Raw genomic sequence first — 24,384 nt, 5'->3', positions numbered from 1 at the left:
TTCTGCCCCGGTGTCATAAAGCTGTAGGTATTTTGGGGATTTTTGTTTTGTTTTGTTTTTTTTTTGGAGTGAGGGGAAAGACCTGTCCTGGTACAAGGAAAAGAAATAACAGCAGCAGGCTGCAAAAATGAATATGTTTATTACTGGGGAGAAATTTCATTTCCTGCAGGGAACATTTACTGCTCCTGTCTGCACCCACCTTCTAAAGCTGTTTCTTTCCCCCCTGGAGTTTGGAAAGGGGCAAGAGGTAAATCTTTTTTTCTACTGGCTAGGAGACAATAAAAGAGGTTTTATAACAGCTTCCCCCGAAAAGGGAACTCTAGAAGGGCGTCCGCCGGCAAACTTCTGCCTTGCAGAAAGGATCCCTAGGAGGGGCGGTATAACCGGGCGGCTTCCTGCCCCTGCACGGCGCATTTCCACCAGGAGGGTCAGCCACATTCATCAGGCAAGAAAGGTTTATTAAGTGAAAAGTGCAGCCACTCGGCCTCAGAGGAAAGGACGGGAGATTATCTGGTGGCCACCTCATTCCTAGCAAGAGCTTTATATACGTTAATGGTAGAAATCCCTTCAGAAAATGAAAAAACAAATTAAAATATCCTGACTTTGCCTGTCTGCTGCATTTTCCAAACGAAATACTTTGGAAGCCATAAAGTAAAGTATAATTCCTATAGGAGGAGTTGTAAGGAAGTCTGATGGAGAAATGCAGGAGGGAGGGGCGAGCTGGGGGGTGCAGAGCCCCTGCCATCCTGGCTGGGGGGGGGGGGGGTGCAGAGCTCCTGCCATCCTGGCTGGGGGGGGGGCAGAGCTTCTGCCATCCTGGCTGGGGGGGGGGGTGCAGAGCTCCTGCCATCCTGGCTGGGGGGGGGTGCAGGGCTCCTGCCATCCTGGCTGGGGGGGGGGGGGGGTGCAGAGCTCCTGCCATCCTGGCTGGGGGGGGGGGGGGGGGGGGTGCAGGGCTCCTGCCATCCTGGCTGGGGGGGGGGTGCAGAGCCCCTGCCATCCTGGCTGGGGGGGGGGGGGGTGCAGAGCTCCTGCCATCCTGGCTGGGGGGGGGGGGCAGAGCTTCTGCCATCCTGGCTGGGGGGGGGGGGTGCAGAGCTCCTGCCATCCTGGCTGGGGGGGGGGGGGTGAAGGGCTCCTGCCATCCTGGCTGGGGGGGGGTGCAGAGCTCCTGCCATCCTGGCTGGGGGGGGGGGGGTGCAGAGCTCCTGCCATCCTGGCTGGGGGGGGGGTGCAGAGCTCCTGCCATCCTGGCTAGGGGGGGGGGGGGCAGAGCCCCTGCCATCCTGGCTGGGGGGGGCAGAGCCCGAGCCCCTGCCATCCTGGCTGGGGGGGGGGGGTGCAGAGCTCCTGCCATCCTGGCTGGGGGGGGGGGGTTGCAGAGCCCCTGCCATCCTGGCTGGGGGGTGCAGGGCTCCTGGCATTGCGCCCCTCGGGGCTGCAGAAACGTTTTAGGAAGAAGGAAAGGGGCAGAGGACGGGAATGCATTGAAGCAACAAAGCTGGAGATTGAATGCACTCAGACGGATGTAAACATCGATTCTTAGACGAAAAGGAATTCTGCCCTGCACCTTTAACGATTTTCGTTTTTCGTGCTCGGAAGGGGCTGGTGGAGATGAAGGGGTGTAAATGGCAGGACGTGGCCTGGCCAGCGGCCCAGGGCGGGTGACCTCATGCCTTGTAATGGGTCTGACACTTTGGGGGTCTGCAGATGTGGCGGCAGTGCTTCTCCACATCAGAGCAGGCTTCTTCCTTTCCAAGTTCATTTTGCTGATTACCTGCTTCCTAAATTCCTGCCTAAGCTTTCCCCGGGCCCTCTCTGTTGTTCCTGCAGAGGACAGACAGCAAAGATCCCCCAATGGGCTCCCAGATGGCTGCATTTCAGGTGGCCCTCGGCCGGGGCGTCCTCCTTGCGCTCTAGCCGGTCTGATTAACGCGCTCCCGACCCTTACTCCTAGCAACAGCGCACGGGGCAGCCTTTGATCTGTCACCAGCACAGTCAGACGGCCAAAGGCAGAAGCCTGGAAACCCGAAAAGTACGGGGACATCCTCATCATCATCATGAAGAGCCCCCTCCTCCCTCTAAACTCATTATTTGCTGCCTGATGCTGGGGTGTGCGCGCTGTGTCTTGGGAAGGCTGCGCGCATAGCGCTAGAGGAAGGCGCGTATTCATATTCTAAGAGCCCAGCTCCACTGAATATGCGCTCTCAAATAACCGGCTTCAGGGCTTATTTCTTTTTCTTTGAGTGCACACACTAACTAGGATATTTATGGAAAGTTAATCACACACACAGTTTGGCGCTGGTGAATCTTATCTTCGCGCCTAAGAAATCTTTAATGGCGCTAGAATTCAGCGCAACCGGAAAGTCTCGTCTTCTTGACATCCCGTCAACCCTTTAGCAGTTGCCGACGTCCTGGCCGGGCCAGTGGTGAAATCCCCGAGGTCTCCCGGAGCAGGGAAGCCCTGGATATTTACAGAAAGGGTTGCGCGATCAGCACGGCCAGAAATAAATGCAAGCGGCTTAGCAAAGGCAGTGAAGGAAATACCCGCTTAAGAGCAGAGAGAGAGCCACACGCACCCCTCTATCTATCTCTATATCTCTTAAAAACATGTGTTTTCACTTAAGTGCTTGCAATTAACCGTGACAATGTCCTAAGAAAGGTTTTGGCTGGGAGCCTTTGAATCTTTGCTCGGCTTCTCTCGCACAAAGCAGCTCTTCCGTCTGCTCGCCCTGGCGGAACCTGTGCTTTGTAACACAAAAACTTTCCCTCGCTGCCCCTGCCTAGAAAGATGGGAACGAGCAACAACCCCCTCCTTTTCTGGGCCCCAGTCATTTCTTCGGCCTTCCCCTCCTCTCTCCTCACCTCCTCAGGTGCCTCTCACTTATACTTCCAGGGGAAATCGCTTTGGCCCCTGGGAGACCCCCACGATTCCCCTTGTGGAAATCAGAAGTCCTTTTTAAAGAAATTGTCTGCAAGGCCGATGTTTGCTGCTTGTTAAATGTAAACCAGTTGCCACTCTCCCTTCCATTCCCTCTCTTTCTCGTTTTGTCTTTGTTATAATGGTCACTGTAGTGTTGGGAAACAAATAGGTTTCCATCAATAATTAAAAACATCCTTTCTTATTCTTTTTTTTTTTTTTTGCCTTTTTACAAAACCCAAATTGATTTTTTTTTTTTTTAAACGTATGCACGATGGGAAAAATCCGTAAAATGCACAGCAATCAAATGGAAAGAGATTCAATCAAATGCTCAGCTCCAAATTCTTTCTAGAGCAGGTCTGCGTCAGATGGATTTTGTTATTTCTAGACTTTTAAAATTAAAAACGGATCCCAGTTTATTATTATTATTATTTTTTTATTTCAGCGTTAAACATTATCGGCAATATCAAATACCTGTAGAAAAAGCAAAACGGACGGAATTGTTGCCTTGAAACGCGCGCGATTAAAGGGCCAGCTCTGGGTGCGATTAACGCATAACTTCCTGCCTGCGAGCTTCCTGGGACGGAGCCTGGACACAACAATTCTATTGATGTGGGAAGTTCAGAAAAAATAGGATGGTGCAAAGGCAATCCCATTCTTTGATTCATCTTAACAGCAAACTATGGCAAAATTGTAGCAGTACTTAGCAATAAACGGTGGGTCAAACTCTACTGCAGTTTTCCAGTTTCTGTTTTGACGGGTCTTTCGGATAATTTTATGATCACTTTCTGATGTTTTTGCATGCAGACGCTTTCCTTGTTTTCAGCAGTCATTTCTTACTACAGTTACTATGATTGTGAAAGCTTCTAAAGCTTGCAAATACTCTTGTCAAATAATTGCTAGAATTCACCAAAAAAAATGCACACTTGTATTCAGCTGCTAACCTACTTATTTGAAAGTAATTTATTTTCCATTTTGCCTATTTTTCTTTAAAATGGAGTGCGGAAGAAAAGAATAAGGGCTTTAACATTTAAATGTTGTGGTCTGGTAATTACTTTTTTTTCACTTTTCCCCCAAGTTCCAATGTGAAAACCTCACAGGGGGGTCCTTTCTGTGGAAAGACTAGAGTTGGCAATCCCAAACACCAGATCTGCAATTACAAAACCATTAGGTGCCCTTCGCTGGCATTAATATGCACAAAATCCCACTGCTAATCTCATAATCTGTTTTGTTTCATCAATTGCCTTCCTAGCACTAGGTAAAAAAAAAAAAAAAGGGAAAACACTCAAAGCTTCCTCCTGCAAACTGAGAGCAGAAAAGGGGATTTTCTTTAAAGAGAAAAATCGTTATAAAGGAAAATGCATTAAAAAAAAAAAATTAAAGCATGGCTTTTTGAGCCTCACAAGAAATATTAGTTTACCTAACCCCAGTCAAGTGATGTGGTTTTCGGATTCTAGCTTCATGTAAATAGCGGTTTGCACGGTTAAGTACTGTACTTCTCATTTATCTGCGGAGCGATACAGAGGTTTCACTTCCCAGTACGGTGCACAGATGCTTATAAATATGTGCAGTCCATGGAGTTGAGAAACTCTATCACATTTCCTTCTGTTGCAAGCTGACTTTTTTTTTTTAACCAAAATGTGGAGCCTTGCTTTGCGACAATTAAAACCCTGCCTTATTGTATTGATACAGCCCTCTGTACAGTACTATAAAACGAGCTTGTCACAGATTGTCATTAAGACTTCAGCAAAACAACGAAGACATTATTTTCAAGCCTAAGGCGAGGGTGTTAGGGGAATAAAACAATGCACACCACACGGGTCCTATTGAGATTAATGAAAAAATTATGCAAAAAGAATCTCATTTTCATTTTCCGGTGACAAAGCTTCGCACACATCCAGTTCGCATTGCATTGCACCTGATGATTTATGAAAGTAATCTCCAGCCATAAGCGCCAACCTGCTCGCCTCAATCTTCTAAGTAATTGTTTCTCATTAGTTCTGATAATGTTTTAATAGTGTTACCCATAATTTAGTCATTCAGGAATTAATGACAGCCAAAGGCTTCTGATGAGCTACACGAAATATAAACAGGTAGTCTCTAATTAATGAAATTAACCTGAAGGTCCTCTTCCTGTAACCCAACACGGAGCGGAGAGAAGTAACGCGAGCGGAGAACTTTCTCCGCAGATTTGTGATGTGCAGGCAGCTCTGAGCTCCTTCCCACAACCGGAATCTCTCTGCAAACCGGACTCGCCCCTATTCACACCGGGCTCGCCCCTATTCACGCCGGACTCGCCCCTATTCACTCCGGGCTTGCCCCATTCACACCGGACTTGCCCCTATTCACACCGAGCTTGCCCTATTCACACCGGACTCGCCCCTATTCACACCGGACTCGCCCCTATTCACACCGGACTCGCCCCTATTCACACCGAGCTTGCCCTATTCACACCGGAATTGCCCCTATTCACACCGGACTCGCCCCTATTCACACCGGACTCGCCCCTATTCACACCGGAATTGCCCCTATTCACACCGGAATTGCCCCTATTCACACCGGAATTGCCCCTATTCACACCGGACTCGCCCCTATTCACACCGGACTCGCCCCTATTCACACCGGGCTTGGGCTCGCCCCTATTCACACCGGACTCGCCCCTATTCACACCGGACTCGCCCCTAATCACACCGGACTTGCCCCTATTCACTCCGGGCTTGCCCCATTCACACCGGCCTCGCCCCTATTCACACCGGCCTCGCCCCTATTGGTCTGAGGATATTCCAATTGCTTGAACATTGAATTGTGTTTTTTTCTCTCTCGGAATATTAGGGATTTCTCAGCAGACCTTGCCACCCTTTGCTTTTTCCTTAAACTGAAAATGTTGCTTTTCATTCGGCTCACATTTGTTGACAATAAAATAAGCTGCACTCGGACCTGGCTGAAAGCTTCACAGATACTTTGTGCAGATCAAAGCTCCCCACTTTAGCTAAGGGAAGGGAAAGAAAAAATAAAAATCATATCCTGAATAACCTCTATGAAATGGCGATAAAATTAGGAATGCAAACAAATCTTGGAAATGTTGCCGGTTTATTCTGATAAAATTGTAAAAAGCCATGCTCGATGGTAAAGCAGGGATAGTGACAAATTCAGTAAAGGAAAGGAAGAGCTGTCGGTAAGTGCCCTGCAAAAGGCTGGAAAGCCTCAGAGCCAGCCTGCTCCTGCCACTGCCAGCCCTGCCACCCGAGACGTGGCAGAGCCCCGTGGGCCGGTGTGGCCCTGCGGGGCAAGGCTTTCTGGGAGGAGAGATTCCCATTTACAGTCCTTGCTAGACGGGCACTTTCAGAGCTGTCCCGGAAGCTCAGTGTAAGTGCATCACCTGCTTCTTACAGTCTCAGTGCTGCTGTCCGGGGCAGGCATCACCTGCTCAGGGCGAGATGTCACCTTTAAGGACCGACCTACGACCCACCAGGGGATCTGACGGCGGAAAATGCAGCCGCTTTTCGTTGGGCGTGGGTTTTTAATTTCCTGAAAGTAACAAGTGCAGGTAAAACTGCTGCTAGCAATGTGCCACTCAGGCGATTGCACAGGGACTTAGCAAAAAGAGCAGGCTTTAGTGGACTCCAGGGACCTTGAGAACGTTTTATCTGCTTTTATTACGACCTTTTTCGTTTTTTCGTTCCCAGAAAAATGAAAACAACTCAACTGAATGAAAGAGAGAGTCGTGTGAGAAAATATGGGGAAGTTCCCAGCTTTCAGCAGCGAATTAAAAAAAAAAAGTGACTTTTTTTTTTGTGTGTTTCTTCCCTTTAAGCCCAGTTATTGTTTTGGACTCTGTATTTGGCTAATACTGGAGATCAAATATTAAATTAGCAAAGGGATCCTCCCCACTAACTTTCTGTTCAACCCACAGCTGCAATCGTTCAACTAGTTTTGTGTTCCCCTGTTTTAAACTTCCTATTTTTCCTCTTAAAAGTCTAGAAGTGGTTCTCAGGTGGGGCAGGTGGATCACTTGTAACCAGAATGAAACATCGATACTGCTATCAGTCTATGCCAGGCCCATTTACCATTTTGTCCTCACAACGAATTATTCACTTTTATTGGCATTGTTTTTGCGGACTTGTGTCTTAAAACTGGGCATTTTCTACGCCTAAATTTCTTGTGTGTTTGGACTTCTGAAATTTATTCTCCATATCGAATCTCTTGAAGGAAGGCGTTTGATGCGGTTTCGCTCCAATGTGAAGATTTAATGCTGAACACTGAGACCTGCTGCCGGCCTGAAAAGCGGATCCCTCTCTCGCCTGACGTGGGATAAGGGCCCCCTCCCGGGGCCGGAGGCTCTTTCAGCCTCACCGATCAATCAGCTCGGGCTTTCTTTGCAAAGCAGGCTGCCAGCGGTGTGCAAGCCACTTGGAAAGGTTTGCAGCTTTCTGCTTCTCAGAGGAAGGTCGCTTCCCTCCCTCGCTCCTTCCTTCGGCCGGACGCGCACGCCGCTCTTTTGCACGCGCAATGAGTGCACGCAACCTCCAAGGCAGTGCATTATTAAACTCTCCTAGAGTATCCGGCTGCGCTAGATTTTTCTTTTACGGAATAAAAACAAGCAATGCATCTCGGTAATCTCGTTTTCCCTTGTACTTCTTTGCAAGTTTCGGTCGCGCTCTTGCTTTCTGCGCATCGAACTCTGTCTATTCGGCACCGATCTTTCCGTCCCAGTGCCGATGAAGTGAAAAGGGCGATGCTGCCAAACTTTAGCCATCTGATAATTTGGCTCTTTTGACCCTTCCTTTCAGTGACCTTGAAAAGTCGTTTTAAAGCACTGAATGCCAACATCCAAGTTCTTTAGAATATTTTACTGATCATTTAACAAAGCAGGGCAGACAATAAGTTCCGAGAGGTTTATATTGCAAACGTCGTAAATGTAAAAAAAAAACAAACCCCCAATGCAGGTTGAAAGGAGATGTTGTCTATTTACCTATGGAAATAAAGCGAGCAGCCTTCCCCGCGGCGCCGGGCTGAGTGCAGCAGCCCTGCCAGTGTGTAGGTCATGAAAAGGTTGGTGCATGGGGGAACACGTCCCATTCTCCTCACTTCTTAGCCGAGGCTGCGGCCACAAAAGCTGCTGATTTAATGAGCAGCAGAAACAAAATCGCGGATTGTTGCCGTTCCCAACTTCCTTGGCACCCACGAGTTGATCCCGGGCGGCTTGAATAGCCCCTGCGCCTGCAGCCTGAGAGCGGGGACAATGGGTGCTTGTTCTGTTTATTTACCCCTCGCCCCACCAGCCTGCCTAAGCCCGTTAGCCGCACGGCGCGTCTGACCTGCAGCCCCGGCCCCAGTCTCATGCAAATGGGGCCTCCAAACGCCACAAGTCGCTGGCTGCCCGCCGACTGGGGGGGGGGGGGGGAGGCTTCCTTGGTCCGAGCGCACGGGAGCTCGGCGTAGCCGCGCATCCTCAGCCTCTGATGGCGGCGGCCAGCGCGACGACTCCCTGCGCCTGCTTCAGCACCGGCAGGTCCACCATGCTGCCCCGCCAAGCGAAGGCGCCCTGCAACGAGAGAAAGCTTTCGGTTTACAACAGGCCAGCTAGGAAGCCACAACCCCCCGGAGGCCAGGCAGCCTCACAACCCCCCCCCCCGAGGCCAGGCAGCCTCACAACCCCCCCCCCCCAGAGGCCAGGCAGCCTCACAACCCCTCCCCCGGAGGCCAGGCAGCCTCACAACCCCCCCCCCCCCCCCAGAGGCCAGGCAGCCTCACAACCCCCCCCCCAGAGGCCAGGCAGCCTCACAACCCCTCCCCCGGAGGCCAGGCAGCCTCACCTCTGCATCCTCAGACCACCCGCACATCATTTCTACAATTTAAAAAAAGACTTAAGACCTGGTTGTTCAACCAAGCATTCTCCTAACCCAATTACCCTAGTATAGATCCCTAGGAGAGACCCTGCCCTTGACATTTCCACAAGTTTCTTCCAGCACTAATAAACCATTCGTAGTATCCCACGCTGCCAGTGAACATCATGACAGTCAACTTTAGGCCCCACCAAGTCAGTCCCAGCGATGATACACAAAGCTCCTCAAAGTATCTTGTCTGTAAATTGTATTCACCCTTGTTCATTGTCAGACATTATAACTTTATACTGTCATTGTGACTGTTGTAATGTGAACCAAAGTGATTAGTAGCTCTGTTACCAGAACCTCGGTATACAAAACTGTTAAATAAAATAAATAAATAAATAGAGCTGCACCTTCACTCTTGACTTCCTGAACGAGTTGCATTAGACATTGGTGCCCACTTCTCTCAGGCAGTCCCCCCCCCCCCCCCCCCCCCCCGGCTCACTGCCGCCTCTTCTAAGAGGCCTTCTCCAACCGGGCCTGCTCCCCCTCCAGCCTCTCCATCACCGTGCACAGAGCAGAGAATCACCACAGGCACATCTTACCTTATGCATAGTCCTTGCAGCTTTATTACTAATACTGCTGCTAGGAAACTTCACAACAGTTTCACAGTCATTGACTTTTTTCAGGAACAGATTATTGCAACTCCTTACTTTTGGGAACCTCCCTTTCTCTCCACTTACTACAGAATTCCAGGGCAAGATTGCTTTCAGGTAAAGAGTGATCAGATCACATGGCTCTTGTTCTGGCTTACACTGGCTCCCTATTAGCGCTGGAATTAGTTATAAGACACTTATATTAATCCATAAATAACACACATACTCCATATTTACCCCCCATCCAGAGCTCTGATATTGGAAAACAAGGGTCTGTTGCAAGTCCCAACAGTGCAGCTGGCACACATCAGGGAGGTGACAGGTCAGGTCCTCTGGAACAACTTACCCCAAGGTAGAGTGATGCAAACATTCTTAAATAGCGACTTAGGACCTGGCTATACAGAGAAAAGTTTGCAGTACAAAGCGTTGTCCTAGAATGAACAGTGAGCTAGATGTTTCACTTTCTCTATCATTCACACTTTGTATCATTTGTATTTGTTTTGTTTTACTTGTTTTGAAATGTTATGTATGGTTTTCTTGTAAACCGCTGTGATATACTGAATAGCAGTACAGACAAATCTTTAAATAAATAAATAAATAAATATCCTGTAACTCATTGAGTCACCAGTAAAGGTTCGAGGTACCTTGCCCTACAGACATTACACAGATACATACAGCAGGAACAGCTGAAGCCTGAACTTGGAAAGAAATCAACTTGGAAAGAAATCAACCAACCTCAAACCCTCTCTCACTAATTCCTGCTGAATATTTATCATACTATTACCATTCACAACTGTGTCATATTTATTCATTTGATTACCTATGTACCGTTTCATAGTCTTATTTTTTCACTTGCTATTCTAATGTATCAATAGGCTGAAATGTAAATATTGTGCTGTTCAATTTCTCCCCTTCCATCCCAAGTTTATTTTCCTTGTTTTTTGTAACTTTCCCTCTCCCTTTTTCTGATTCACTGTATTTAAAGTTCAAGGTTCTTATTGAAAATATTGTTTTTTACGTTACGTTATGCTTTACACTCCTTGTTATTTGTAAACCGGGTTGATGTGATGCCTATCATGAAACTCGGTATAACAAAAACAATAAATAAATAAATAAATAAATCTTTAAACACAGGACACATAGCAGACAGTTTAAGAAAAAAAAAAAAGCATTATATAAATAACAAAATATCATACAACAAAGATAGGCAACTCTAGTCCTGAAGCGTGTCAAACAGGGCTGGTGTTTAGGATACTCATAATGAAGATGTATGAATTATATTTCATGCATATTCATTGTGGATATCCTGATAATTAGACCTATTCCTGGCACTCCAAGATAAGAGTTGATACAGAACAAAACAGAAAAAATGGTCTAGAATCAGATCATGAGAGCAAGCGATAAAAAGTAAAACACATGAAAGATAATGGTTTCCAGTGGGGGCTCTCAATCCAGTCCTCAGGACACAACTAGGCATTTCAGGATGTCCACCATGAATATGCATGAGATAGATTTGCATACAACGGAGGCAGGGCATGCAGATCTATCTCATGCATATTCATGGTTGATATCCTGAAAACCTGACTGGTTAGGTGTGTTCTGAGGGCTGGGTCTGTTCTAATATGTTCTGAGGTTTCGCACAGGGTCTCCATGGTCACAGTCAAGAGAGTTTTGGATGCACCTTTTATGCATAAGTGTCCCAGTCTGTAGCAGGCTTGGGTATGATGGGTCAGAGAAGTGGTTAATTTACTTTGCCATTTGATGTGTTAAAGTTTTGGGTGCTGTGTTCCATGAACCCCATTTCTTGTCTGTCATTCCATTTTATTTTCCTTATAGATTTTGGCCCAGGAGTTTCTTCCTGCTCCTTTGGGTTTCCAGCATTTTTGGACCATGTCACACTACCCCCCTCCCTCCCCATTATACAGTATATTCCCATCCCGACAACCTTTAGTGCAGACATTGCACTGGCAGTCCTTGGCCGGGCCTGGAGAACTCTGCATTCACGGGCCCTAGGACTGAGTGTTAAGACCATTAGGTGTCGCTGTTGAACAATGACTGGGTCTTCCTTCCACGTTCCCTTCACAGCATCCCTCACCTGGACTGGAATTAAACCCGGGTCCTCTGCACAGCAGTGCACAGATTGTCCCTGGACCAGCATCAGCTGCATCCTTATTTTGACTCACAAGTTTTTGGTATTTCCTTTTTAGACTGTGGTATTGAGAAACTCAACCAACGATTGTCTTTATACAAAAGAAAACCCAAGAGCAGGCTTAGGAACAGATTCCTTGTACTGAGCCTGTGATCTGTAATGCAGGGATCCCAATGGAATAAGCCTAGCAGGAGGCAGCTTTGTTTTATTTTTTTGCTTAGATTATTTTTGTTTGTGGAGGGTTATTGTATGGACTCATGCTATGCTTGGATTTATGACCCTCTTTTAAGAAGAATACTTTTTTTTTATTTGTATTTTAACAGGGGTGTACAATTTCCTCCCATTTCTCCACCCTTTCATAATTATTTATCTATATAACTCAAAACATCTCAGATAAAACGTTTCACCACTCATTTTAAAAGTATTACTTATGCTAGTTTTATGATCTTTATTTTTTACAGAGAAATGGTTTCAATAAATCAAATGGTCTAGGATAGGACATGTACTAACAGCATGCAGTGCATGCTCAACGTCAACCGCACACCTGCCAAACCCAAATATCTGATAACATGTTATCTCACTATATCAGTGCAATGTCCTATCTACTAACATTGTGCCTACCCTTTTCACTCTAACACAATGTCTCTCAACAAAGAGATCAAAATAACCCCCCCCAAAAAAAAAAAAAATCACTCTTGCCTGTTTCTCATTTACTCTTTCTCCCGGACTTTCAGAGGAAAACTGAAACTGACCCAATAATGGGACATTTCTCAAAACACCAGTCACGCCTCTCACTTCATTACCACAAACAACTGAAAGTAACATCCTTTCTTTACTCTTTAATTTAATTTTACTATTTACTATTTTACACACACACACACACACACACACACACACATTCTCTTATTTGGGGACCTTTGTTTTCAATTTCTATTTTATTTTTCCTGGGAATTTATCAGTGTTTATTACAACAAGAATAAAAGTAGGAGAAATCAATGGTAAATGATATTTGGAATGTTTTCTGGGTAAATATATTTGTTCTTATTATAATAAACATTGATAAGTTATCAGGAAAAATAAAAACAAAGCTATAAATAGATGTTCTTTTCTTTTAATTACTCTATGTATTACATTTGGCAACATATGCATACATTATAATGCCAATACAATTTCCTGAATATATTGTACCTTTCCACTCATTTTTAACCTCCCGCCCAAACAAAGAAACCTGACAGACATACATACACAGACCACCCTTTCAGCCAAGAGGTCTGCCAGCTACATATTTCTAGAGTTTCTTCCACCTTAGAGCAGGGTTAAGCAAAACATACAATACCAACTCGTAAGATGCCAGTGTGACAACAAAACAGGGCTGGAGGAAATGGGGGTGGCGAGACTAGGCTGGGGGTTTGCACTCTCTCACAGCCCTCGGCTCGCTTCCTGCCTCTCTTCCAGCTCTTCTTATCCTCCTGACTGCTAGGGATGTGCATTTGTTTTAAAACGAATGGCAATCGGAACCGAATTGGGCTTTTTTTTGTTTCGGTTCACGTTATCCTGAAACAAATGCACAATCCCCGAAAATATCTGGGTTCATTTATTCTGGAAAATAGCACACACTATTTACATTGTTGTCCTAGTGGCAGAATACAACACATTTTGCTGCTAATTCTGCCTTTTCTCCTCTGTCTCCTAGAAATTTCCTGCTTATTCTTTTATAATGTCTTTTTTCCCTCCAATATCTGTGCCTCTCTGGTCTCTTTGTATTTGGCACTGTACAAGAGGAAATGCATTTCTGTTTCTATTTCTCCGTGCAGAGCCTGGTTGCTTAGGGTTTTCAGTTCCATTTTTGCCTGCATTTTTTTATTTCTAATTTGCGATCCCTTTTTCTGTATCTGGTGAGGGTTTGTCTGTTGTCTCTCTGTCTGTAGCACTTCCTTCCTGCTTTGTGTGGGACTGAAGGCTGGCTGGTACACGGGATCTGTACATGCACCTCCTGCCTGGCCTGGATCTAAGTGTACACCTCCCACCCTACCATATTCCAGAGGCTGGAAGTGGGCAACCTGTGCTGGGCAAAGTAAGGACCAGTTCAAGGGTTCCTGGCTCCAGCAACAGGGGACAGGGAAGTGATGTTTTCAGGTGCCACAGACTGGTACTAGTGAGTACCTTAGGGCCTGATTTTAAAAATCATTTACACGCATAAAACTGGGATTTACTCCAGTAAATGCACTTTTCTCAAGTAAGTGGGCTTTTGAAAATTGCTACAACGTATGCCATTGAATTGTCCATAGGATTTACTTGTGTGAGTGCACTTTACGCGGATCAAATGGCTTTTGAAAATTGCTCCATTTACTCGCGTATGTTCTTTGGAAAGTTCTCCCCCTTAGAGAATACATAAATCACTTACCTGATGGGTATGAGGTATATGCCCTAATTAACAGGTGAATTCTGTTCTAAAATTTTCCAAACACATTTTGTCTCTGTTGATTCCGCTTTTTCTTTTGATATATCTATAATCTTATAGCTAGAAGAAAAGCAAAGCGCTTCAAGCATTATTGCTACCAAATTTAATTTTTCTATTGCTCAGCCTCTGTGCAGCGGAAATGCATCCCTCATAGACCCTTACACAACATCAACAACAAAGACATTCATTACAAAACGACCCCAGCAGAAAAGCAGAGGCCGTAACACTTTTGTGCAAATCTTTGGGGAGACTTCACGTGGCATGCTGTGTCCAGTTCTGGGCGCTACTGTACATGGAGTAGCAAAATGATGCATCGTGCACTGCATCGTGAGCTTTACGAGAGAGACTCAGACGCGCATGCCTTTGAAGAGGGAATCGACAGAGGACGCGAGGCAGCAACATGAAAATATTTTAAAGGTAGAAAAAATGCCAAAGAGCAAGCAGCATTCAGCGGAAAATAAGTTGTACAAAAAGGGAGATTCAAGCCCCCCCCAAAAAAGGGAAGCATTTCTTCACAGAAAGGGTGGTGACGCATGGAAAAACCTTTGAATGCAGGCAGTAAAAGGAAAAAGACATGGGACACAGATGTAGGATCCTTAGTGGACAAAAAGCAAAAAAGGCAAAGCTGCAAATCAAATAGGGAGTGTAATATTGGAGTAAACGGGACTTGTGGTCTTTATCTAGTACCATATTCTGTTTCTCTTTCACTAGTGGCTTCTCGGTAAAACCTCATTATAAAAAAAATAACACGCACACAAAAGACATCTAAGGGATGGGAAACGTCACAGCAATGAATGTCTGTCTTGATTAGATTGTAAGCTCTACTGAACAGGGATGCTCTCTTATGTGGTTCTGTACATCAAGATCCACTATAGAACTCATAAATAGTACTAATGATATTGCAGAAAAATGAGAATCAACTACACATGTAAATTCCTGTGGTTAAAGGTACTCTAACGTTAAAGACACTAACGTGCAGGAGCTTAAAACTGAAAACGATTAGCCATTCCACTGTCCACACAACAAAAACTGTATTAATACACACCAGCATTTCAGTTCCAATATTAATTATGTATTTAATTAATTTTGTTGCACGGACTTAGGAATTATTTTGCTGAAAAATAATGGGACATATAACCTATTTGCAAAATGAATGCAACAAAAAAGTTCTGTGCTGACAAGACAGAGGTAAATATTTTCTTGAAAACACAACAGAAGCCAAAATGATCTGCACATGTTAGCCTGGCCTGTGCATAATAGGAGTGCCATACAGACAAATGGAGAAACTGTGTATAAGCATGGGTATGCACCGCTCACCGGCCAAAAAATGTGTATTTTCTGCAAAGCAAGGAATTGCAACCTCATTTGTAGAAAAATAACCTTTCTCATGGTTATTGAATATAAAAGAAATGAGCAGGTATCATTTTCCAGTTCCAAAAGTACTGTTATTCATATTTCACTAAATATTAAAGCTGCACTTTGGCACATGTGTAATTCTCTCCTGAAATAAAATGCACTTGAAAATCATACTGTAGAGGAGTAAAGACAAACAGCAGAGTGAAAAAGGGAGATCAATTGATTCTTTAGACATTTTTATGCAGATTTTCCCCTATATATATATCAAACAAAAATAACAAATTAACAGATAATGTTAATAGCAAATATATATAAATCTTGTGACAGCAGTAAGAAGAAAATGCTAATGTAGAAGGCCCTTGCTAGATTCTGGCCTCATTTTATCTTTGCTCATTCCATTTTTTCTTGCTAAATCCTGATTTATGTATACATTCAGGAATAGGTTCAGCTGAAAACTTCATTACGCAAGCGCTATGAAATCCATTGGTTTCAATATTTATGTAGATGTCCAGATTTTAGTGGTGGTGGTTGGCTTATTACAATATTCACATTCTGGAAAAAGATGCAGAATATACTGGGATTTTATTTTTTTTATGACAGTAATGATTAAAGTTCTTGCAAAGCCAGGTGACAATACAATGGCAAGTGACTGATAATGGTTACAGCTGAAGGCAGTAAGTTATGAATTGGCTTTTTCATTCCTGTTAAGTGAAATAAGCCACATGTGTATATTATTATTTAAAGTGTTTTTGCAAGTTTTTTTGGTGTGTCTCTGTTTTTGGACTATATTCATTTGAGAGCATTATTTTTTGATTACTTTGTTACTGCCATTTTTGTGTTTTTTGTGTGTGTGTCTGTGTGTATATATCTATATATCAAGATAAAAAAAGAAAAAGCGGAATCAATAGAGACAAAAATAGGCCAACAAGACATATACAAATGTAAATAAACCAGTTATATCTTCTGTACTGTATTTGTAATAAAAGGTGTGCATTATTTAAACTGGCCACAGCTCCTTATTTTTAATAATCTTCTTTCATATGCCCACTCTTTAGCCTTTGTACTGTATTCATTCACTGCAATGCCTGTATGAGGCTCTGATGATGCGTTGCAGGCATTGAGAGTGCAAGATGAGCTTGCAGAAATCTTTTACTACAGCTATGTCCTTAGAAATGAGATATAAGTTAGGACAAAAAGGAGTTTATTGATTTTAGTTTTGACTACTGAGTGAATTACCTAAAAATGTTTAAAAAGGGAAAATCCACACCCAATCAATGCCACACAAAAGCAGTAATTCACCAGATCCTTGGGTCAGAGTCCCTTCAAATGAATCAGCGTTGCCCAGGGCTTCCCAAACCTGTCCTGGGAACCCCACAGCCAGTCGGGTTTACAGGATATCCACAATGAATATGCATGAGATACATTTATATACAGACTGGGTCTCCATACATATTCGGTGTGGATATCCTGAAAACAGACTGACTGTAGGATCCCCAGGACAGGTCTGGGAAGCTCTGCCGTAGCCCCATGATAGTCACTTCCAGTCCTCAAAGGTCACAAACAGGTCAGGATTTCAAGATGCTGCTAATGAATATGCAGGAGCATGATTTGCATTCAATTGAGGCACTGTGCATACAAATCTGTCTCATACATATTCATTGGGGATAGCCTGAAAAAAGTGACCTATTTGCGGCCCTTGAGGACTAGAAATGAACTCCACTGCCTTAGCTTAAATTGGTGATCACTAACCCTGATACAGCATCTATTAAAGTAATACACATTTTTATTGAATATTACTATTAAAAATGTTTAATAACAAAAAGCAACTAAAAAGTAACTAATATTAAGGGCAGAAATGTATTCCTTATGCTGTAATTTATCTCTTATTTTGTAAAACAGATAAATAGGAACAAAATTAATTGCCATTACTGTTTAATAACACACACATATATATTTGAGTACACATATAGGGCCGGATTTTAAATGCCCTGCACGCGTAAATCCGGCTGGATTTACGTGCGCCTATTTTGCATAGGCCGCCGGCGCGCAGAGCCCCGGGACGCACGTAAGTCCCGGGGCTTTGTAAAAGGGGCGGGGAGGGGGGTGTCCTAAAATGACGCGGCGTTTCGGGGGCGTGATGCGGCGTTGGGCCTGGGGGCGTGGCGCCGGCCCGGGGGCGTGGTTGAGGCCTCCGGACCAGCCCCCGGGTCGGGTGATGGCGCGCAGATTTACGTCTGCTTTTAGCAGGCGTAAATCGTGCAACAAAGGTAAGGGGGGGGTTTTAGATAGGGCCGGGGGGATGGGTTAGGTAGGGGATATTATTGTCTTGAAATGAAATTGGTATAGATAGACTATTAATGATTATTGAAGAATTATGGTGTGTTAAAATTTGTAATCTATCAACCATGTTTGTTTTTCTTTTTAAATCATATGTTGTATGATTTATTAGAAAATTCTATAAATAATTAAAAAAAAAAAAAGATGAGCTGGCTGCCTGAGACATACCGGATACCTTGGAGGGCCTGATTAGCTTAGTCATATGACTGGATGTGAGGTTCCAGGAATGGGCAAGAAGCGAAGTTCGGCTTTTCGCTCTGTCCATCTTGCTTCAAATTTCCAGAATCCTATTGCCACCCACTCTCCTTCAGTCAGGACCTGCTCCAGCCAAAGCCATGCAGGGGGATCATTTTAAGATATTGGCCAAGAAGAAGCAGAGATAGAAACATAGAAACATAAAAATGAAGGCAGAAGAAGACCAAACGGCCCATCCAGTCTGCCCAGCAAGCTTCGCACTTTTTTTCTTCTCATACTTATCTGTTTCTCTTGGCTCTTAGTAACCTTTTGATTCTCTTTCCCTTCCACCCCCACCATTCATGTAGAGAGCAGTGTTGGAGCTGCATCTAAGTGAAATATCTAGCTTAATTAGTTAGGGGTAGTAACTGCCGCAATAAGCAAGCTACACCCATGCTTATTTGTTTACCCAGACTATGTAATTCAGTCCTTGTTGGTTGTTGTCTGTATATAGATTCACTTTTCTTCATTCTCCCTGCTGTTGAAGCAGAGAGCTCTGCTGGATATGTGTGAAGTATCGGTCTTTCTCCCCTGCCGTTGAAGCAGGTGTAATCTTAAATCTCTGCTTTGCTGCGTTACTCCTAGACATTTCTCAAGTCATTGCCCAAACAAGTCTGGAAAACTCATGGATCTAGGCATGGTGGGAGAGGTCACCCTAGGTCATCCCTGCACCTCTCCACTATTATTGGTCCCAGTACATCTGTCTTTTGCATATATTCTTGTTGATACGCTTGCATTTCTGGATATTAGTGCTGGAAGCAGCTTTATACATGAGGCTCTGATCCAACACTACCGCTTACCCACGGCTCCTTTGGACATCCCGCTGTTGATCTCCTTCGTTTATGGAGAATCCCTACCTGGACAGATTACCAAAATCATAGTACCATGACCGTGCAAACAGGGATCTTGCATGGAGAACAGATCAGCCTCTACATGTTGCCCAACGCAATCAATGCGATTATCCTGGGCTTGCTGTGGTTCATGCTACATCAGCCCCACACTGACTTGGCTACCTTGCAAATTGCCAGATGGTATCCTATTTGTCATGAGCAATGCCTCACCAAAGTCTCCCCTGCTGTAACTGCGGCTCAGACAGTTATGTCAGAACTTCCAGTCCTGCCACCACAGTATACCAAATTTGCTGATGTTTTCAGTAAAGAACAGCAGAGGTCCTTACGCCATATCGCTCCTATGATTGTGCCATAGACTTGATTCCTGGCAAGGTTCCACCCAGAGACAGAGTAAACTCACTTTCTGCTCCAGAAATGGAAGCTATGTCCAAATACATTAAGGAGAATTTAAAACAAGGCTTTATTCGCTCCTCTTCCTCACCTGCAGGAGTTGGATTCTTTTTTGTTGGAAAGAAGGATGGGTTGTTACGTCCCTGCATTGATTACCGTGGTCTTAATTCTATTGCTAAGAAGAAACAATATCCTCTTCCCTTGATTTCCAAGCTCTTTGACTGCCTTTGGGGCAACACAAGTATTTACTAAGCTGGACCTTTAGAGGGCATACAACCTGATCAGAATCAGAGAGGGCAACAAGTGGAAGACCGCCTTTAATACTCGTGATGATCACTATGAGTACTAGTGATGTCCTTCGGGTTGTGCAACACACCCGCAGTCTTCCAATTTATGGTGAACGAGATCTTCCAGGACCTGCTCTACTCCCATGTGACAATTTACCTGGATGACATCCTAGTCTTCTCAAAGTCATTGTCTGAGCATAGACATCATTTGAAACATGAGATTCCGTGAGCACCACCTATATGCTAAGTTAAAGAAGTGTACCTTCGAACAGGAAGAACTTCCCTTCTTGGGATATATTGTGTCACATCAAGGCCTCTGGATGGACCTAGAGAAATTAAAGTCCAAATTGAAGTGGATCCAGCCAGAAGGCCTCAAGGCGCTGCAACACTTCCTGGGGTCCACAAATTACTATAGGCAATTTATCCATGAGTACTCCTCCTTAGCAGCCCCACTCACAGCTCTTACTAAAAAGGGCTTGGACACCAAGAATTGTACCTTGGATGCTATCCAAGCCTTTGAGTGGTTGATAGGGGAGTTCACCCTTGATACATGTTTACACCACCCAGATTCATCTAAAATATTCATTCTGGAGGTAGATGCGTCCACTCTCGAGGTAGACGCTGTCTTCCTACAGCACAATCATAATGGTATCCTTGTGACCTGCTCCTATTTTTCAAAGAAATTCTCTCTAACAGAGAAGAATTATACCATTGGTGATCGCGAACTGCTAGCAGTCAAGCTAGCCTTGGAAGAATGACGACACCTGCTGGAAGGAGCTAAACACCCAGTAACCATTTATACAGATCTCAAAATCCTTGAACATTTATTTCTTTTATTTTTATTTCTGTAAACTGTTTTGATCAAATTATATTTGTAAAGGTGGTATATAAACATTTTTAAGTAAATAATAAATAAATAAATAAATAAACATCTGGCACACGCTCAGAGGTTAAATCCTAGGCAAGCTTCCTGGTCATTGTTTTTTAACCTATTTGACTTCGAGTTGCGGTACTAGCCTGCTGAGAAAACCACCGAGCTGACGCTCTCTCCCCATTCTTTTCATACCAGGAATCCTGGAAACACAGCATATCATTGATTCAGCTAAAATTGTGGTTGCAGCCAAATTCACAGTTCCATCTGGAAAGACTGTGGTACTCTGGCGCCTACGACAGAAAGTTCTTCAATGGGCTCATGACTCCCACCTGTCTGGTTATCCTGGCATTACTCGGACATTGGAATTAATCGTGTGATACTACTGGTAGCCTTAGATGAAGACCGACATTAAGCATTATGCAGAGTCTTATCCTACGTGTGCCATGATTAAAACTATGAGAGTACAGCCTTGGGGATTGTTACAGTGGCTGCCAGCCCCCAAGAAACCCTAGACCATGTGGCCATTGACTTCCCCTTTCTGGCAACAACACCACTATATGGGTGGTAGTGGATAGATTCTTGAAGATGGCACATTTCATACCCTTTCTGGGCCACCCATCCATACCTGAATTGGCTAAATTCTTTGTTCAACATGGCCTGCCACCACATCTGACAGACCAAGGGATTCAGTTTACAGCCCAATATTGGAAAGGCCTTTGCAGGAAGTTCAGAATTACATTGGATTTCAACTCCACTTATCACCGCCAGAGCATCAGACAAACCAAATGGGTGAATCAAAGCCTCAAGGCCTTTTTTCATACCTATGAAAACCAATCACAGGATAATTGGGCCTTCCTTCTTCCATGGGCTGAATTTCCCATTACAATCATGTGAATACTTCCACAGGGTCGTCACCTTTTTACATCGTCTTTGGATGCCATCTCTGTGTTCCTAGATCAGTTCCTATTTCTGACAATTGTCAAACAGCTAACCTGATGGAGCAGGAGCTCCAGGAACCATGGCAAAAAACCCACCTTCTTTAGACCAAGCAGCAAGACATTTTAAAGAACAAGCTGATAGAAAAAGTCATCCAGTACCTTAGTTTCACCCAGGAAATCTAGTCTGGCTTAGCACCAAGGACTTAAGACTTAAGATGCCTTCCATGAAGTTTGCTCCATGATTTGTTGGGCCTTTTCCCATCGAGCAACAACTGGGTCCCATGGCATATAAACTCAGATTGCCACCATCTTTGAAGATTCAAAATGTATTCCATGTCTCCCTATTAAAACCAGCAATTCTGTCCTGGCCAGGCAGATCGTCCCTCCAGACCACTAAAGTGGCCACGGAAGGAGATACCCAGTTCATGGTACAGGAGATTCTAGACTCTCAAAGGGTCTGAAATCAATTACAATACCTCATTTCTTGGAAGTACTATGGACCGAAGGAAAACTCATGGGAGCCAGCATCTAACCTACAAGCCCCCCTAACTAGTATAAGAATTTCACAGAAGATTTCTCAGGAAGCCCAAGACCAAAAGAGTGGGGAGGAGCGACTTTGGAGGGGAGATACTAGAAGGATTTACGGCTCGCAAGTAGGCCCTGCGAGCGGCAGTACTCACCCCAGTATGCCAACAAGTTCATTGCGGCTTGCATGACATTGACGGTCCCCATGCGGCAGAGATGCTGCCAGCAGTAAGGCCCAGGATGCAGCTCCACATGGCACGAAATGCTGCTGACCGCCACTCCTCCAAACCTCCCACAGGCATGCGTGCGCACCTGGCAGCTCCACACTTAAAGGTCCCATGGTGGGAAAATGGCCACGGTGCCCTCTAATGACATCATGGACACTTCTGCATATAAGGCTCCTCTGGAGGAGAATCAAATGCTTCAGCAACGGGTCTCCTGCTTTAGTACGTGTTGCTACTTTCTATGTTCTTGGTTTCTGCCTTCCAGCCTTGCTTCATCCAGATCCAGCTTTGCCTTGTCTCCTTTACTCATCTCATTCAGGGTCTTTGGCCATTCTTGCCTTGCCTCTCCGGATCTTGACCTCTTGCCTGGACCTGACTACGATTGCCTGCTGCCTGGATCTGCCCCCTTGCCTGGCCCTGACTATTTTTGCTAGCAGGTTGACCCAAACTTGGCCCATCTCTGAATGTTAGCCTGCTGTCTGCCCTGACCCTGGTGTGTCTCTGGACTCTAGCTATCACCACCACCCTAGAGATCCACTGTGCAGGCCACAAAAACCCTAGGGGGAGGCAGCTGGTAAAGGTGAAGCTCTAGACTATCCTGGTACTGGGCGTGCTTGCCAGCTGCCAGTGTAGGTCTCGTGGGTTCACCCTTAAGGCTGCATCAACTACACCACAGTACTAAGGGCTCACACACTCACTACTCTTCACACAGATAATTTAGCAACTTAACCACATATCTTCAAAAGATATCTTTAGATTAACAGAGCACTATACAGTGAGATGAACTGTTACCCCTGATACAGGTGGCTGAGTCTACCAAAATGTGAGCTCATGTTGGGTGGCTGAGATGAAGTGGCTGTGTGGAGCGGTGGCAAACAGCATGATTTTAGGAACATCGACAAAGTGGGATTTCAAAAATTTTAAGATATGTGACTAAGGTCTAGATTCATCATTTTGCTATAAATTTTGCAAGAATAGCACCAACGATAAAAAAGGGGTATGGTCAGGGTAACTGTCCAGATATATGAGAGAGAGAGATTCTTTATAAGGCTTTTATATAAGTAAACTTTTTATACTACTGAAAGAGGGGCAACTAGTAACTCAGGGTGAGGTTTTGGTGGTGGCCTAGGATTTGGGGGGCAGTTTTCCATGCACAGTCAGAGATACGGACAGCACAGTACACATTTGTACATTGTACTCTCGACCTAGCTTGATAGCAGCTAGGAAAAGAGTGCATCAAGCTAGATCGAGAGTACATTGTACAAATCTCATCTTTTTCTACCTTTCATCACTCCACATAAAATCTTCACTAATGTCTATTGTGCTGCTCATAGCTATGACTGTGCATGTAAAACTGTCCCCGAAAACCTCACCCCAAGTTCAGAATAGCCCCTCTTGCAGTGGTATAAAAAGTTGATTAATATATGTGCCTCCCCAGAGGCACACACTCTCTCTTTTTTTCAACGGGATTTGTAATTTTTATTGCAAATCCCATTTTGGGCATAACGCACAGCATAACGCCAGGAAAAAAGGTGTAGTTATTTCCGGTGTTACATTGTGCATTATGCTATTGCATGCATTGTTAAACACCCTTCATTTTCATGAACTCCGCCCAAACTCCTCCCTTTTGACTAAATTTTGAAAATTTGCATACACATCTCGTGATGCATTTTTTTTACTGTATGCGTTATCGTGGCCGTTAGAGCCCTAATGCTGTTTGATGAATGACCCAAGTTATTTTAGTAAAAGATAAGTTGATATGCAATGAAAGTTAGCACAGAGATTTGCTTTATTGAACTGGCAGATGACTGATAACAGTGGGTGTACATTGCTGATACCACTTGGGGCCCATTGCGTGGCAAGAGGCGGTGGATGTACGTTTGTGTTGCACCATTTTTTCTGATGCCGTGCTCATGAAAATATCAGTGGTTGGAGAATAAGCAAGGATAGATTAAAGATTATAGAGCCCTTTGTTTATGTTTATTAATTATCCAACAGAAGGGATCCCTGCTTGGTTATAATACAGTTCAAGCTGAGAGGTTTGACATTTGTGCTGTGTAGGGTGGAAATTGAGCTGGGAGTCGGTGAGTATGATTTTTTTTTTTTTACAAAGCAGTGCCACTTAACTGGATATCTTTTGAAGACATCCAGTTAAGCAGCTAGTTACCCGGCCACAGAAGGTTGGGTACCTTTAATCCTAATTGGTTATATGCAAAAGCTGGCTGGTTAGTTTTAAAGTTATGCAGCTAAAGGTGGTCAGATAACTTTAGAGGAGTATATTCAGTGGGACTTTTATCCTTCTGAATATATGGGACGTTATTTGGCTAACTTAGCTGGGTAATTTGTGCACTAGC

At 44.5% G+C, this 24,384-nt stretch overlaps 1 protein-coding gene across 5 annotated transcripts in view; it reads right to left on the bottom strand.

Annotated features, from left to right (window-relative positions):
• CLYBL (citrate lyase beta like) overlaps positions 1–24,384 on the bottom strand; it is a 392,684-nt gene that overhangs the window by 49,121 nt on the left and 319,179 nt on the right. The window contains exon 8 of one of the 5 annotated variants that reach the window (XM_029604501.1): positions 4,523–8,465. The exons of the other annotated variants lie outside the window; for them this stretch is intronic. Within the exon in view, the coding sequence (XP_029460361.1) occupies positions 8,373–8,465 (93 nt within the window). The 3' untranslated portion in view covers positions 4,523–8,372. Of the gene's footprint in view, positions 1–4,522; positions 8,466–24,384 lie in introns of those variants that run through there. 5 annotated transcript variants of the gene reach the window in all.

Source organism: Rhinatrema bivittatum, chromosome 5 (genome assembly GCF_901001135.1).
Source record: "Rhinatrema bivittatum chromosome 5, aRhiBiv1.1, whole genome shotgun sequence".
NCBI lineage: Eukaryota > Metazoa > Chordata > Amphibia > Gymnophiona > Rhinatrematidae > Rhinatrema > Rhinatrema bivittatum.
This window is presented reverse-complemented; position numbering and strand designations above follow the sequence as displayed.